The following is an 18,535-nucleotide window of genomic DNA, read 5'->3' as shown; positions in this document are numbered from 1 at the left end:
TACAAAAACAGCTGTGATGGAAACTGGAAGTTTCGGTACAATTTTTCTAAATGCAGACAGATCATTTGTTTGTTCGACATGGTGGGATCTTTTTGTGTCAGTAAAATTAATGATGTGAGAAATGGCAGTGGAAACGCAAATATTGATATAATAACCATCCTATCAAAGTAAACTTGGAGTCACGCGATGATATGATATGTGGTCCCTCCCACTACGACTCTGGAAACCATGCAGTTTATTAGTCTACAGATGAAATAAGTTATGATGAACTTCACAGGGTGGTGAAAGTGCACGGTGATGAGCTTGATGCTCCTTTTCCATAAATATTGAGGGTCTTATTCTGGTGACATGATGATTGATGCTTGACTGCCGTTTGACAAATAAAAATATTCTCACTTTTATCCATAATAATCTCATCATGTAGACTAGCCTACCCACATTGTATATGCGAGCTGTCGGCTAAAGCGCAAGCCCAGAGTAGGCACATTTGCTATTTAACGAAATAATGTTTGTGACAAAACTATCAGTAGAGTTGAAAATGCGATGGAAACACATTGAACTTTAGGTTTGTATTCGATACATGAAAACTTAAGTGAAAAAAAGTACATTGTGTGCACTACGTAATCACGCACTGATTTCAATCCGCAAAAAGTAAGTTTGGTGGAAACACCACTGGTGGGAAAATATTTTCTTTATGCAGATTTTAGAATATTAGCATGAAACTCTGTCGTGAATTGGATGGAAATCTAGCTAATGTAATTTATGTACATTCTTCTCCTAAATGCTTAATGTGAACTGCTCTTGATAGGTTTAGCGTATGCTGTCACTGCAGTCGCAAGCCGTTGTATTTATCAGGAAGCTAGTCAACGAGACAGGTCAATTAATTCTATCATGACAGTTCTATAAAGTCAATCTCAAGCAGTCAGTCAACAGTTTCTTATTGTGAGATTAAGTGACAGTTTTAATTAACGCTTCTGTTCCCCTGCAGTGGGTTCTGATGAACTGAGCAATGCCTCTCAACCATCCCACTGTATGTAAACACAAATATCAGATGCCATGTGGCACATCCTTCTAACTAACGAGCAAACTAACAAGGGGCCAGGAATTCCCCGCAATTAAAACCTGCTCTTTTCCTGATTCATCTACATCACCCCTAGCGATAAGGTAGCAGGAGAAAGAGAGAGATAATTTGCTGTAATAAATATCTGATAGTACTGTAGTGTAATAGGTGACAGGTCTTGTTTCAGGTGATTCAACGTGATATGAAGAGTGTGTTCTGTGATTAGTCGGAGGGAAATGGCGAGCTCCAGGATGAAAGCCGAGCTCTGAGCCACCACTTCATTTAGCAGAAAACAAACTCAGTTTGCTGTTTAATTTAGGAGTGGAGTCCCTGGGCACAGAGAGCGAGAGAGAGAGAGAGAGAGAGAGAGAGCGAGAGAGAGCGAGAGAGAGCGAGAGAGAGAGAGAGAGAGAGAGAGAGAGAGAGAGATGGGCTGCTGCACAGTCAGACAGAGAGCGAGAGAGAGCGAGAGAGAGAGCGAGAGAGAGAGCGAGAGAGAGAGAGAGAGAGAGAGAGAGAGAGAGAGAGAGAGAGAGAGAGAGAGAGAGAGAGAGAGAGGTGGGCTGCTGCACAGTCAGAGAGAGAGAGGTGGGCGTACTGTAGGTATAGGTACAATGCCTCAAGAGGAGTAGTAAATCCCCCCTAGAGAGGAAAGAAACAAACAGCCTCCTGCGTGATTCAAACGGAGGGATGACAGGCGTGTGTGTTTGTGTGTGTGTGTGTGTGTGTGTGTGTGTGTGTGTGTGTGTGTGTGTGTGTGACCCTGGTTTCCTGTTGCACTGACCGGTGTCAGCGCTACATTAATTAAAGAGACGGAGCTGGCAGGTGGCTGCAGAGACACCACTGGTAATTGGCCCCCTTATTCTCTCTCTCTTTCCCTCTCTTTTTCTCTGCTTCCCTCTCCCTCTCACAAACCCCCAGTCTCTCCTCCTATCCCTCTCTCCCTCCATCCATTCTCAAACCCACAGTCTTTCTCGCTCTGTCGTTCCCGGAGACGTGCCACTGGGCTGAGACGTGGCACTGGGCAGGCAGAAAAGCAGTCTTTGAGGAATAATGATTAGAATAGTGGAGAGTTAGAGGGAGAGATGGAGGGACAGAGTTGAAGGGGATAGATGGCTGATGAACGCTGCTCGACTTTCAGTGTGTGTGTGTGTGTGTGTGTGTGTGTGTGTGTGTGTGTGTGTGTGTGTGTGTGTGTTAGGGCTGTGACGATACCAGTATTGCAATATTTTGAAATGAAAACACGAAGCAGACCCAACTCTTTGGTTCTTTAAAAACCTGCTGTTTGTAAAATATAGCTTTGGAAATAAATAAATGTGACTTTGGATGACAACATAATGATGTTTGTTTCCAACATTAGGGCTGTTTTCCTAAATGAATTAAATCCGCTTCGTGTTTTGTTTCCTTGCCACGATACTAACGAGTATTGCAGGAGAGAGGGAAGGTGTGAATGGAGGAGTGTGTGTATAGGAACTATTTTAAGAGAGTTTGTGTTAGTGTGTGTTAGTGTGTGTTAATCAAATCAAAGTTTAATGGTCACGTATACACAGACTTGCAGATGTTATCGCAGGTGCAGCGAAATGCTTGTGTTTCTAGCTCCAACAGCGCAGTAATAATACCTAGCAATTAGTGCTGAGCTGTTTTTAAACAACTAATTGACTGACGCCGGTACATTTTTTACAATTACATTTATTTTTTCTCTCTCTTTTTTTGGTGAGATCAATGCGCAGTTTCTCTAGAGATAAATCAGATCAAGCCCGAACTGTGCGATGTAGTAGGGAGTTGAGGTTTCCAACAGGCCAAAATGCTACATAGTTTAGCGCAAAATAACGTAGTAATTAACTACAATGACCATAATCCATTGCGCACCTACTTGTCCGGTCTGTGTTTGTTTTACGCCTGCTACTAAAAGAGACAGAATAATGCACAATCGAGAGATAGAGAGCGGTTGCTTCACGAGGTATCTCTACATGAAAATACATGATCTAAGTGATTGATAGCTGGTATTCAGCAGCCACAAAAGTATGCCTTGTTTACTTTGAAGAACTACAAAATAGTGATTTTGTCAGACAGCATAGGCAGCAGCTCTATAGAGATGAGATGACTTAGAATTATATAACAGTCATCAAATAAAACAAATGTAATATACACAACAACTTAAATATTGTATTAAAGTAAATGACAGTTGATAAGTGATGCAGTAATGGGCAGTCACTACCATCATGGGACTTTTACTAATAGTTGTATTCTGTGTTGCTACAGCATTCAACCCACATCATGCATTATCTAAACCGAAATCGAAAACGGTGATTATTTTTAAAATAATCGAACCAAAACGACCTCAAAAAGCACTAATCGCTCAGCACTACTAGCAATACAAAACAATGCACACATCATCCAAAAAGTTACAAGAAATTAATAAATAATGGTGTGTATAGAGAGTATGGACAGTATATGAATAGAAAATATGTGGACAGCAGTAATTATATAGGATGAGCCATGACTAGAATACAGTATATACAGTGGGGGAAAAAAGTATTTAGTCAGCCACCAATTGTGCAAGTTCTCCCACTTAAAAAGATGGGAGAGGCCTGTAATTTTCATCATAGGTACACGTCAACTATGACAGACAAATCCAGAAAATCACATTGTAGGATTTTTAATGAATTTATTTGCAAATTATGGTGGAAAATAAGTATTTGGTCACCTACAAACAAGCAAGATTTCTGGCTCTCATAGACCTGTAACTTCTTCTTTAAGAGGCTCCTCTGTCCTCCACTCGTTACCTGTATTAATGGCACCTGTTTGAACTTGTTATCAGTATAAAAGACACCTGTCCACAACCTCAAACAGTCACACTCCAAACTCCACTATGGCCAAGACGAAAGAGCTGTCAAAGGACACCAGAAACAAAATTGTAGACCTGCACCAGGCTGGGAAGACTGAATCTGCAATAGGTAAGCAGCTTGGTTTGAAGAAATCAACTGTGGGAGCAATTATTAGGAAATGGAAGACATCCAAGACCACTGATAATCTCCCTCGATCTGGGGCTCCACGCAAGATCTCACCCCGTGGGGTCAAAATGATCACAAGAACGGTGAGCAAAAATCCCAGAACCACACAGGGGGACCTAGTGAATGACCTGCAGAGAGCTGGGACCAAAGTAACAAAGCCTACCATCAGTAACATCAGCCAGGGACTCAAATCCTGCAGTGCCAGACGTGTCCCCCTGCTTAAGCCAGTACATGTCCAGGCCCGTCTGAAGTTTGCTAGAGTGCATTTGGATGATCCAGAAGAGGATTGGGAGAATGTCATATGGTCAGATGAAACCAAAATAGAACTTTTTGGTAAAAACTCAACTCGTCGTGTTTGGAGGACAAAGAATGCTGAGTTGCATCCAAAGAACACCATACCTACTGTGAAGCATGGGGGTGGAAACATCATGCTTTGGGGCTGTTTTTCTGCAAAGGGACCAGGACGACTGATCCATGTAAAGGAAAGAATGAATGGGGCCATGTATCGTGAGATTTTGAGTGAAAACCTCCTTCCATCAGCAAGGGCATTGAAGATGAAACGTGGCTGGGTCTTTCAGCATGACAATGATCCCAAACACCGCCCGGGCAATGAAGGAGTGGCTTCGTAAGAAGCATTTCAAGGTCCTGGAGTGGCCTAGCCAGTCTCCAGATCTCAACCCCATAGAAAATCTTTGGAGGGAGTTGAAAGTCCTTGTTGCCCAGCGACAGCCCCAAAACATCACTGCTCTAGAGGAGATCTGCATGGAGGAATGGGCCAAAATACCAGCAACAGTGTGTGAAAACCTTGTGAAGACTTACAGAAAACGTTTGACCTGTGTCATTGCCAACAAAGGGTATATAACAAAGTATTGAGAAACTTTTGTTATTGACCAAATACTTATTTTCCACCATAATTTGCAAATAAATTCATTAAAAATCCTACAATGTGATTTTCTGGATTTTTTTCTTCTCATTTTGTCTGTCATAGTTGACGTGTACCTATGATGAAAATTACAGGCCTCTCTCATCTTTTTAAGTGGGAGAACTTGCACAATTGGTGGCTGAATAAATACTTTTTTCCCCCACTGTACATATGAAGTGTGTGTGTGTGTGTGTGTGTGTGTGTGTGTGTGTGTGTGTGTGTGTGTGTGTGTGTGTGTGTGTGTGTGTGTGTGTGTGTGGCTACTTACCACGTCACTGGGCAGGTTCTGCAGGTCATTCTGGGGGCTCTCCAGCGTATTGGTGTCAACATTTAGTATCACCACATCCTCCAATGACCTGCTACGCACTCTCTGAGAGGAGAAACACAGGTTGTCAGCCACACACACACAGACACGCACGCACACACACACACACACACCCCAATCCTCACCAAAGAAACATCAACCCTCACACACACCTGCAAAAAAAAGTCACTTTTTCAGTTTGAAAATATATATCTCCCCCTCCCTGTCAGTCCAAAACATATGTATTAATGTCAGTGTTTTTAATGGACCAATTACCGTTTTTATTGTTCCAGAACTCGATACAGTGCTGCAAATATTTCACAGGTCATTATAATAAGTCACACAGGCCTGTTTTATTACCAGTAACCCACATGCTCGCCTTACAGCCAGAGTGTACCAGATTTAGATAGACTGACAAGTAACATTTCAAACTATAGTCATCACACAACTTTAATCCACACACACGGACAAATATCCACCAAAATGAAAAAATTGCGCGCTGCAAACACTCAAAGGGGGTTCTCTAGTTTGTCACTTCGGTCTGTGACAGTCTGGGATACGGAGGCTCTCATATACACACACACACACACAATCACACAATCACACAGTTATGCACACACGCAAACTCTCTCTCACACACACACACACGTAGATGCGCAAACACACAGGCACATACACACACAGTCATACACAATATGTCACAGTGGTGGCTGCGGAGGCTTGCATGCTGATCTGGTCTAATTATGCGGTGCAGGAGAGAGGGTCTGTCACTTGTACAGTGTGTGATAAATACTGCTACCGTCAGGTACCGCACACACACACACACACACACACAAACACACACACACACACACACACAAACACACAAACACTCCTTCTGATCTGAAATCCCACAGCTGCGGCCTTGAACTGATTAATGTGTGCCTTCAGAAAGTATTCACACCCCCTTGACTTTTTCCACATTTTGTTGTGTTACATAGTGGGATTCAAATGGATTTAATTCGATTTTTTTTGTAAACGATCTACACAAAATACTATATGATGTCGAAGTGAAAGAAAAGTTATAACTTTATTAAATTAATGGAAAATAAAACACTAATATATCTTCATTAGATAAGTATACAACCCCAATACATGTTAGAATCACCTTTGGCAGCGATTACAGCTGTGAGTCTTTCTGGGTAAATCTCTAAGAGCTTTGCACACCTGGATTGTACAATTTGTAAGATGACGTCAACAGACATGGCAGCTCTGCTTCTAGCTCCTAAGCAACTTTTTACTACTGCACTGCTGGAGCTAGGAACATAAGCATTTTGCTACACCCGCAACAACATCTGCTAAATATGTGTATGGGACCAATAAAATGTGATTTGATTTGATTTAAAATTTTGATTTGATTTGCCCATGATTCTTAAAAAAATTATTCAAGCTCTGTTAAGTTGGTTAACATTGCTAGACAAACATTTTCAAGTCTTGCTATAGCTTTTCAAGCCAAACTGTAACTAGGCCACTGAGGAACATTCAATGTCGTCTTAGTAAGCAACTCCAGTGTATATTTGACCTTGTGTTTTTGGTCGTTGTCCTGCTGAAAGGTGCATTTTTCTCTCAGCGTCTGTTGGAAAGTAGACTGAACCAAGTTTTCCTCTAGGATTTTGCCTGTGCTTAGTTCTATTCCATTTCTTTTTATCCTAAAAAACTCCCAAGCATACCCATAACATGATGCAGCCACCACCATGCTTGAAAATATGAAGAGTGGTACTCAGTGATGTGTTGTGTTGGATTTGCCCCAAACATAACGCTTTGTATTCAGGACAGAAAGTACATTTCGTTGCCACATTTTTAGCAGTATTACTTTAGTGCCTTATTGCAAACAGGATGCTGGGTGTATTGATACACCATCCAAAGTGTAATTAATAACTGCACCATGCTCAAAGGGATGTTCAATGTCTGCTTTATTATTTATTTGACCCATCTACCAATAGGTGCCCTTCTTTGCGAACCATTGGAAAACCTCCCTGGTCTTTGTGGTTGAATCTGTACTTGAAATTCGCTGCTCGACCTTACAGATAATTGTATGTGTGGGGCAAAGAGATGGGGTAGTCATTTACAAATCATGTTAAACACTATTACTGCACACAGAGTCCATGCAACTTATGTGACTTGTTAAGCACATTTTTACTCCTGAACTTATTTAGGCTTGCCATAACAAAAGGGTTGAATGCTTACTTATTGACTGAAGATATTTCAGCTTTACATTTCTAATTAATTTGTCAACATTTCTAAAAACAGAATTCCACTTTGACATTATGGGGGATTGTGTGTAGATCAGTGACACAACATCTCAATGTCATCCATGTTAAATGCACGCTGTAACACAACAATATGTTGTTCCGAAGGCTTCCACAATTGAGTCACACCATCCATACGGCGCCAACCAACCACATTTTCGGATCAAGCATAAATTGAATTTAAGGATAAAAGACACATCTAATCCTTGATTCACACATGAATTGTCTGAGAAATTACAGGAAATAAATATAGCTTGGGCTAAGGCTAGACGGACTGATACTACGTCTGATTGACAGTCCTTCAGACATTTGAGAAATAGATGTCTATCTCTGGTTAAAAAAGCAAAATCAACATATTTATTTAATTGTGCATCGGAGAGTGGTGGTAATCAAGCCAACTTCTGGATAGTGGTCAGATCTTTGAAACAAAACTCCACCCCCCTCGTTGCCCCAGCAGGTTTTGAAAGCCTCTGGTCCCGTACAAGACAAAACTGAAATTTGTAGTGCTTTTAATAACCATTTTGCTTCAGCTGGCCACCTGTTTGAAAGGATAGTCTATGAAAATGTATCTCATTCCACTAGAGAGAGTCCTTTAGTCACCTCAGAACAGATTGTAGAGAATGATGCTCTAACAGACAATTTTTATTTCAACCATTTGATGTCTATGGTGTATTAAGTGCCTTGCTAAAGATGGATGTAAAGAAATCCACAGGGGCTGATTCACGTGACCCCTTCTTACTACAGCTCTCTGCCCCACGCATTGTTGAACCTTTAACCTGGGGTTATCTCTAAGATTTGGAAAGCGGCACATCCTCCCCCTACATAAAAGCGGAGATCCTTCTGACTTAGATAATTACCGCCCAATCTCCAAGTTATCTTGCCTAGGCGAGGTATTAGAATCCCTGACGAACTCCCAGTTAAGAACTTTTTAAAACTTCTCACTCTATTCTAAATATGCACCAATCTGGTTTTCGATCTGGACATAGCACTGTTTCAGCCACTATGCTTGTTTTAGATGATGTGTTAAATTGCCTAGATCATGAAAAACATTGTGCTGCCTTATTTATAGACCTTTCTAAGGCATTCGACACCGTTGACCATTCCCTACTCTTTCAAAAACTGTCTGAAATGGTCCTGGATCAGGAGTCCTGCAAATGGTTTAAGAACTATGACAGACAGGACACAATGCGTGCTTTCTGATGGCTTCTTTTTTAGAAATAGATATTGCGTCTCCATGAACAGCAGGAAGCAGATTGTACAGTCAACTTTCCTGATAGTTCTTGACTATGGTGACACCATTTACCAGATTGTACAGTCAACTTTCCTGACAGTTATTGACCATGGTGACACCATTTACCAGAATGCAGCAGCCACTACTCTTAAACCATTGGATGCCGTCGACCATAGCGCCCTTCGCTTTATCACAGGTGACAGTTTTAATACTCATCACTGCATCCTGTATCAGAAGGTCGGCTGGACCTCACTAAAGTTCCGTAGATCTCTTCATTACTCCCTTGTTTACAAAGCTCTACTACTCAAGCTTCCAACACCTCACTTCCCTGTTAAAATATAACAATATGAGATACCAAACCCGTTCGCAGGGTTGGTTAACGCTTGAGGTCCCGCTTGTCCCCACAAAGTTTGTTAAATCCACCTTTAGTTTTAATGGAATTCCTTACAAAACAAATGACACCTGTTTTCCCTGGTGAGGATAGGGCAGTTTAAAACTCTGTTGTTAAATGAGTTCACTGAAGTGTGCAATTATTTCAATTGATTATTATAACTTGTAATAACCTGATGTAATGCAATTACAGCTGTCTGGTTGTTTTTAATCTTGTTGTTGCTGTTTTGATGTAATTTTTGTCCTGAGGGCACCATTGTAAATTAGACACTGGCTTCAACTGGGTTCCCCAGAATAAATAAAAGTTAATAAAAAAATAAAATAAAATAAAACACAGTGATAGATCTACCCCCGCCCAACACACCAGATCTCAATAATGAAGCACAAAAGCTCTTTGTTTGAGGAAACTTTGTCTCTGTCTTTTTCTCTGTCTTTGTCACGCTCCTGTCTTTCTGTCTTTAATATATATCTGTGTTTCTGGTAAGCAGGCACAACAGAGAAAAAAGGAAAAACATTATTATATTATATTCTTTCACATTTGTTCCCAGTGTTGGAATGCGTCAAAGTAAATATCGCATCATTAAAATTCCAAATAGTGTGGCGAATTTAACAGCTTTACTCATTTTCACAGCTGCAATCCACTCCACAGTACAACTGTACACATCCCCTCCACAGTGACAAATACATTTAAATACTAGATATGAAAATATAGAAAAGGAATAATCATAATTAATTGAACTAAAATATAGCTGGGTAGATTCTGAATCAGATTCTGATTGAGATGTAATATGATGCGAGTGTGTGGCTTACCTCCAGCAGACTGAGATGAACTCCTACCAGGTACGGCATGGGGGCACTATGGACGAGATCATTTCAAATGAGGATTTGAGTCAGGACTAAATTATTAATGATAATGACTACGTAAAATAATTACTGTATTATCAATAATTGGGACAAATCTGGTCAGAAAAATATCAGATTAACAAAATCAAACAAGAAACAAGTAAAACAAACATTTTTCATTTATTACAGTGATGTTACTATGCCAGATAGTTGCCTACAAATAACGATATTTACATATCCTTAACCAACTAAGACCATTACCAACTGTAACAAGACATACAGTATTTACTGTTAATCATAAATCAAGCCTCAGAGCTTGTCCAGTAACCCAATCAGCTAGCGGCAGAGAGGACCAGGAGGACATGCCTGCACCGTCTAACATCATTAACGCCTCACACACTTCCCCGAAACCACCACCGCCCGCAACCAGGCAAACCGGATTACTCTGACTGGGGAACGTCACCGGTCCCGAGGCTTGGCAGGGCCCTGTTGTGTTCTGTGGCCGCTGCCTCAATCAGGTTAGCTGGTTAATAAGTTCTGTTCTTTCTCTGCAACACAGCTGGTGTGCTGTAGATCTGTCACAATACTGTAACCACTATCCATTGCACACATGCGCACACACAATGCTGGAGTCGTGGTATAACACATGGTTAACTCTGTTTGAGAAGTCAATGTGATTTGGTAGATCTTTGATTTTCTGATGGAGGGAACACCCATTATTATTATATAAGACATGGATCAGAAATAACGGGATACTTGGGTATCTCGGCAACGAGGCCCTTTATCTACTTTCCCCAGAGTTAGATGAACTCCTGGTTACCAGTTTTATGTCTCTGCATCCAGTATAAAGGAAGTTAGAGGTCGTTTCACGAGCCAATGCTAACTGGAAGTCTATGGGCATCTACTAGTGTGCTGGGAATCACATTAGGCTGACAGTGATCAACAGCTTTTACACTATGCAAAACCATTACAGTAAATGTGTATGAATATAATATTCTACTATAATAATGTATATTAATACAGTATGTTATTTCACTGCCTGTGCCATACTCAGAAATCCATAGGTTAAGTGCTGGATCTATCCACAAATTGAGGACAATTTCTGTGTAGATATTTGGGTAACATATCTAGGGCTGTGGCGGTCATGAAATTTTGTCGGCCGGTGATTGTCAAGCAAATAACTGTCGGTCTCACGGTAATTGACAGTTAATTAACATAACCACATTTAGCATCTCCTGGTTTCTACACATAGCCTACACGCCATTTTAAAAAGTCTAACAAATCCATGTAATCCATGTATATCCTTCATAATAAATCCATGATTTATTTTAGACAGGTCTAAAGAAGCATGATATGAATAAAATGTAGTCTATTTCAGAAGAAAATAATTGCATACTCTGAGTTGTCCTTATGTTAGGTCCTGGTCTGGCTATGCCAAATGGCTGTGGGATACACTAGTTCATTTAGCAGACAAGATTTGCTTAGAATTCCGTGGCATTATTTTATATCATTTTATAGTATGAAGAATACAATTGAACAAAGCTGAATAAAATATAAATATTTTCTCCAAACGATTTGAGTGAGTGTGCACATTTTCTGTGTTGAGCAGTTAACAAAGAAATAGGTACTCCTATATGCTTAATTTTGAGTTATTAATGTAACTTTAGTTGTTCTACAAACGTTGGGCTATATTTTTTGATTTTTATTACATTGTAAAGCTGCATGATGAGACTAATGATGATTTGAAAAATGTTGCTTGAAAGGCATGAGCTCTGCTTAGTTTTTTGTGCAGGCTGTACACACTCCAATAGTCTCTCATTCACAATTTGACAAGCACTTGATAATGCCTCCAATTTCACGGTGGCATCCCCTTTGTGGAAGTAATGCACCCTAAACAAATCCATGCCTTTTGCAGCCCAGAGTGCTGCGTTGTGCCCTTCTCCCTGAGTGTGCTGCGCAATCCGAAGCGTCTCTCACTCACACGGCTCTCCGTCAGATGATCAGGTCTTTCTCACAGGCTACAAGTGAAGACAGACACATCGGGGATGCAACTGCACGCGTCCTTATCCAATTCCGAGGTGCATATTGAAGATATTGGAAGAACTGTCCACATTTACTTTTCGTCAGCCAACAAGATGAGTAGGCCTAACGAACAGCAAAAGCACTAGCCTATGTCAATCTACTATCCCCCATAGTACAAAAGTTGACCTATTCTATTCTGTGTGAGAAATAAATATTCCAAATATAGTCTGGGACAGTTGTGGGATGCGATAGATCCCAAATTAATACAACCACTAGCATCAAAAAACCTTTTTTTACGCAATGTGGCTGACGCAACAGATCAGAACGTTTAGCTTAAAATGTGGATTAAACTATTAGGTTATTTCTTCACATTGTAAGTGCAGCAATGTGCACGCGGCAGTAGGCTATAAGCCCAATGTTCCATTAGCGGGAAAACACCATTATCAAAAGTGACTGCAAAGTAATGCTTTTATTATAAAGGTGCATTTTTATGGTGAAAATTATCTTCCCCAAACTTAAAGATCACGCGCTGCTTATATATGCCAGTCAGGCTCTACACCCCTTGTAAAGTGGATTAATGTGCTTAATTTTAAGAAGTTATTTGGACACTTTAGTTGTGATACAAACCTTATTAAAACATATAGGCCTATGGGCTAGGCTACATGAGGTGTGCGACTATGATTCAAACAAGTCGCAAAAAAAAGGCAGTTTCTTATGCTGGGCATCATTCACAGGTGATAATATATCATTCACAAGTGATAGGCTAATATCGTCACGCATCAGACTATTCTTGATTTAATCTTGCCTTTACATATACTAAATAGTATATGTGTGACATTTGTTTTGATTTAGAATGGACCATTATCATGCACCTATATCGAAACAGCGAATGGAGGACCGCTTTTCCCTTGGTTCATTTTCATGCCAGCCAGGTAGGCTAAACTCCTCTTGTAAAAATAAGCAATGTGCTTAATATTAGGAAAGTTGAGAAATAAATATAATAATAATAATAATATGCCATTTAGCAGACGCTTTTATCCAAAGCGACTTACGTGCATACATTTTTGTGTATGGGTGGTCCCGGGGATCGAACCCACTACCCTGGCGTTACAAGCGCCGTGCTCTACCAGCTGAGCTACAGAGGACCAATATAGATAGTAGGCCTAGCCTATAGAAAGCTGATGGGATCCTCCTCTTTTTAATAGAGGCCATCATTCCGTTTTTTCCCGCAATTGCATAGCCTATAGAAATGTTGCACAACATGAGCTCATGGGCTCTCATGCAGAGTTTGATTAGATTTTCGAATACATATGCATTGATGTCAGAGTGATTAGAGGGACAATAGAGTGCTGAGTACCAGGCAGTTAGCAAGTTTGGTAGGCTACTAATGACCATCAGCAGCATCAGAGCTTGGAGAAGCCTAATTACCGTGACTAAACGGTCACATGGAATTTGACTGCCTTCATGACCACCGGTGTGGCGGTAATACGGTCACCGCAACAGCCCTAAACATATCCCTTTAAATATTTGGCTTCAGTCAACGTCCAGTCAGACTAGTTAGATTAGTGTTGGATTCAGTCAGACTAGTTAGCTTAGTGTTGCGTGGGCGGCGCACAATTGGTCCAGCGTCATCCAAGGTAGGGGAGGGTTTGGCCGGCAGGGATGTGGATTCGTTTCCCGAGGGGGCCCAGTATGAAAAAAATAAAATAAAATAAAATAAATAACAAAAAAACATGTATGCATTCGCTAACTGTAACTGACTAAAATGTAAATGTAAATGTTGGATTCAGTCAACATCCAGTCAGACTAGTTAGATTAGTGTTGGATTCAGTCAACATCCAGTCAGACTAGTTAGAGTAGTGTTGGATTCAGTCAACGTCCAGTCAGACTAGTTAGAGTAGTGTTGGATTCAGTCAACGTCCAGTCAGACTAGTTAGATTAGTGTTGGATTCAGTCAACGTCCAGTCAGACTAGTTAGATTAGTGTTGGATTCAGTCAACGTCCAGTCAGACTAGTTAGAGTAGTGTTGGATGAGTTGTAATGAAATCCACTGATGTTGAAGACATGGACAGATTGCTGCCAACAGAATCAAATAGAAAGACCGTTCACACTGTTCATTATGGAGCAAAACCTCACTGGAAAATAGTGTGAGAGGAATTAGAAGAGGGAGAGGTGTGTGTGTGTGTGTGTGTGTGTGTGTGTGTCTGTGTTTGTGTGTGTGTGTGTGTGTGTGTGTCTGTGTGTGTGTCTGTGTGTCTGTGTGTCTGTGTGTGTGTGTGTGTGTGTGTGTGTGTGTCTGTGTGTGTCTGTGTGTGTCTGTGTGTGTGTGCGTGTGTGCGTGCGTGCGTGCGTGTCCAGTAGCAGAGTCTTACCAGCAGTAGTCCAGTAGATGTGGAGGCAGTACAGGGATGTAAATGTGTTGCCAGTACATGGGGAACAACATGGCAGCTGAGCCGTGGACACACGCAGTTAGCTACAGAAGGACGAGAGGGACAAACACAACAATATATTATAATAGAGCCCCTTGAGGCCAGAACTACCGCTGGTTTTCATTTAAAAGGTAGATTCAGCAAGGGAGCAAATGGCTCTGTTGTGTATAATGTCATCTTGCTGAATGTACCTTTAAGGAGCTTCAAATTTTAGGGAAACATCAAAATGTTTAAAACCAAAGCACAGAGTATTGTATTGTAAATGCTGTTTGGGGAAGAGACTGTGTTGGGGAAGAGACTGTATGATCCGTTGTGTTACTGCTGCCAACGTTTACCTCACAACGTTTACCTCACAACGTTTACCTCACAACGTTTACCTCACAACGTTTACCTCACCTTTCATCCCAACAACACAAGACTCAAACTTGTCACTGATAGCCTTGATAGTGCTTTCATATAGCTGTGATGCACGCACACACACACCTGCACGCGCACACACACGCACACACACACACACACACCTGCACGCAAAAACACACACACACCTGCACGCACAAACACACACACACACACACACACCTGCACACACACACACACACCTGCACGCACGCACACACACCTGCACACACACACCTGCACACACACACACACCTGCACGCACACGAAAACACACAGTAGGATGAATAGATCTTTGACTGATTGATATCAATCAGGTGACAGTAGTGTTGTATGCGTGCTTGTGTGTGTGTGTGTGTGTGTAAACCTTGTGATGGAAACACAACAACAAATAAAGGAAGAAAAGAAAGTCAGGCAGGAAATAAAGAAACTCTAAACATGAGCCCAGTTAGTTCAACATGAACCCAGATAGACAACATGAACCCAGTTAGTTCAACATGAACCCAGTTAGTTCAACATGAACCCAGTTAGTTCAACATGAACCCAGTTAGGTGAACATGAACCCAGTTAGGTGAACATGAACCCAGTTAGGTCAACATGAACCCTGTTAGGTCAACATGAACCCTGTTAGGTCAACATGAACCCTGTTAGTTCAACATGAACCCTGTTAGGTCAACATGAACCCTGTTAGGTCAACAGGAACCCTGTTGGTTACCCTGTTAGTCAACATGAACCCTGTTAGACAACATTAACCCAGTTAGACAATATTAACCCAGTTAGGTCAACATGAACCCTGTTAGTTCAACATGAACCCTGTTAGGTCAACAGGAACCCTGTTAGGTCAACAGGAACCCTGTTAGTCAACATGAACCCTGTTGGTTACCCTGTTAGTCAACATGAACCCAGTTAGGTCAACAGGAACCCTGTTGGTTACCCTGTTAGTCAACATGAACCCTGTTAGACAACATGAACCCTGTTAGGTCAACATGAACCCTGTTAGACAACATGAACCCTGTTAGGTCAACAGGAACCCTGTTAGGTCAACAGGAACCCTGTTAGGTCAACAGGAACCCTGTTGGTTACCCTGTTAGTCAACATGAACCCTGTTAGACAACATCAACCCTGTTAGACAACATGAACCCTGTTGGTTACCCTGTTAGTTCAATATGAACCCTGTTAGTCAACATGAACCCTGTTAGTCAACATGAACCCTGTTAGACAACATGAACCCTGTTAGTCAACATGAACCCTGTTAGTCAACATGAACCCTGTTAGTCAACATGAACCCTGTTAGTTCAACATGAACCCTGTTAGACAACTTGAACCCTGTTGGTTACCCTGTTAGTTCAACATGAACCCTGTTAGTCAACATGAACCATGTTAGTCAACATGAACCCTGTTGGTTACCCTTTTAGTTCAACATGAACCCTGATAGTCAACATGAACCCTGTTAGTCAACATGAACCCTGTTAGTTCAACATGAACCCTGTTAGGTCAACATGAACCCTGTTAGGTCATCAGGAACCCTGTTAGTCAACATGAACCCTGTTGGTTACCCTGTTAGTCAACATGAACCCTGTTAGACAACATGAACCCTGTTAGTTAACATGAACCTTGTTAGGTCAACATGAACCCTGTTAGGTCAACATGAACCCTGTTAGTTCAACATTAACCCTGTTAGTTCAACAGGAACCCTGTTAGTCAACATGAACCCAGTTAGTAAACATGAACCCAGTTAGTAAACATGAACCCAGTTAGACAACATTAACCCAGTTAGACAATATTAACCCAGTTAGGTCAACATGAACCCTGTTAGTTCAACATGAACCCTGTTAGGTCAACAGGAACCCTGTTAGGTCAACAGGAACCCTGTTAGTCAACATGAACCCTGTTGGTTACCCTGTTAGTCAACATGAACCCAGTTAGTCAACATGAACACAGTTAGTTCAACATGAACCCTGTTAGTCAACATGAACCCAGTTAGTTCAACATGAACCCAGTTAGTCAACAGGAACCATGTTAGTCAACATGAACCCTGTTAGTTAACATGAACCCTGTTAGTTAACATGAACCCTGTTAGTCAACATGAACCCTGTTAGTCAACATGAACCCAGTTAGTCAACATGAACCCAGTTAGTTCAACATGAACCCTGTTGGTTACCCTGTTAGTCAACATGAACCCAGTTAGTTCAACATGAACCCTGTTAGTCAACATGAACCCTGTTAGTCAACATGAACCCTGTTAGTCAACATGAACCCAGTTAGTTCAACATGAACCCTGTTAGTCAACATGAACCCTGTTAGTCAACATGAACCCTGTTAGTCAACATGAACCCTGTTAGTCAACATGAACCCTGTTAGTTCAACATGAACCCTGTTAGACAACTTGAACCCAGTTAGTCAACATGAACCCAGTTAGTTCAACATGAACCCTGTTAGTCAACATGAACCCTGTTAGTCAACATGAACCCTGTTAGACAACATGAACCCTGTTAGTCAACATGAACCCAGTTAGTCAACATGAACCCAGTTAGTCAACATGAACCCAGTTAGTTCAACATGAACCCTGTTGGTTACCCTGTTAGTCAACATGAACCCAGTTAGTTCAACATGAACCCTGTTAGTCAACATGAACCCTGTTAGTCAACATGAACCCTGTTAGTCAACATGAACCCTTTTAGACAACATGAACCCTGTTAGACAACATGAACCCTGTTGGTTACCCTGTTAGTTCAACATGAACCCTGTTAGTCAACATGAACCCTGTTAGTCAACATGAACCCTGTTAGTCAACATGAACCCTGTTAGTTCAACATGAACCCTGTTACACAACATGAACCCTGTTAGTTCAACATGAACCCTGTTAGTCAACATGAACCCAGTTAGACAACATGAACCCAGTTAGACAACATGAACCCTGTTAGTTCAACATGAACCCTGTTACATAACATGAACCCAGTTAGACAACATGAACCCAGTTAGACAACATGAACCCTGTTAGTTCAACATGAACCCTGTTAGTTCAACATGAACCCTGTTAGACAACATGAACCCAGTTAGACAACATGAACCCAGTTAGACAACATGAACCCTGTTAGTCAACATGAACCCAGTTAGTTCAACATGAACCCTGTTAGTCAACATGAACCCTGTTAGTCAACATGAACCCTGTTAGACAACATGAACCCTGTTAGACAACATGAACCCTGTTAGTCAACAAGAACCCAGTTAGTCAACATGAACCCAGTTAGTTCAACATGAACCCTGTTGGTTACCCTGTTAGTCAACATGAACCCAGTTAGTTCAACATGAACCCTGTTAGTCAACATGAACCCTGTTAGTCAACATGAACCCTGTTAGTCAACATGAACCCTTTTAGACAACATGAACCCTTTTAGACAACATGAACCCTGTTAGACAACATGAACCCTGTTGGTTACCCTGTTAGTTCAACATGAACCCTGTTAGTCAACATGAACCATGTTAGTCAACATGAACCCTGTTAGTCAACATGAACCCTGTTAGTTCAACATGAACCCTGTTAGTTCAACATTAACCCTGTTAGTCAACATTAACCCTGTTAGTCAACATTAACCCTGTTAGTCAACATGAACCCTGTTAGTCAACATGAACCCT

General features: G+C 41.2%; 1 protein-coding gene across 1 annotated transcript in view; it reads right to left on the bottom strand.

Moving 5' to 3' along the window:
- Positions 1-18,535, bottom strand: part of LOC311121752 (DENN domain-containing protein 1B-like) — a gene marked incomplete at both ends in the record, with an annotated part of 49,714 nt that overhangs the window by 13,894 nt on the left and 17,285 nt on the right. The window contains 3 exons of the mRNA XM_084196206.1: positions 5,265-5,366; positions 10,020-10,065; positions 14,447-14,547. Coding sequence (XP_084052332.1) covers positions 5,265-5,366; positions 10,020-10,065; positions 14,447-14,547 — 249 coding nt within the window. The remainder of the gene's footprint in view (positions 1-5,264; positions 5,367-10,019; positions 10,066-14,446; positions 14,548-18,535) is intronic.

Source organism: Coregonus lavaretus, assembly GCF_964263955.1.
Source record: "Coregonus lavaretus genome assembly, contig: HAP1_SCAFFOLD_4212, whole genome shotgun sequence".
Lineage (NCBI taxonomy): Eukaryota > Metazoa > Chordata > Actinopteri > Salmoniformes > Salmonidae > Coregonus > Coregonus lavaretus.
The sequence above is the reverse complement of the archived record's forward strand: the minus strand, read 5'-3'. Positions and strand labels throughout refer to the sequence as shown.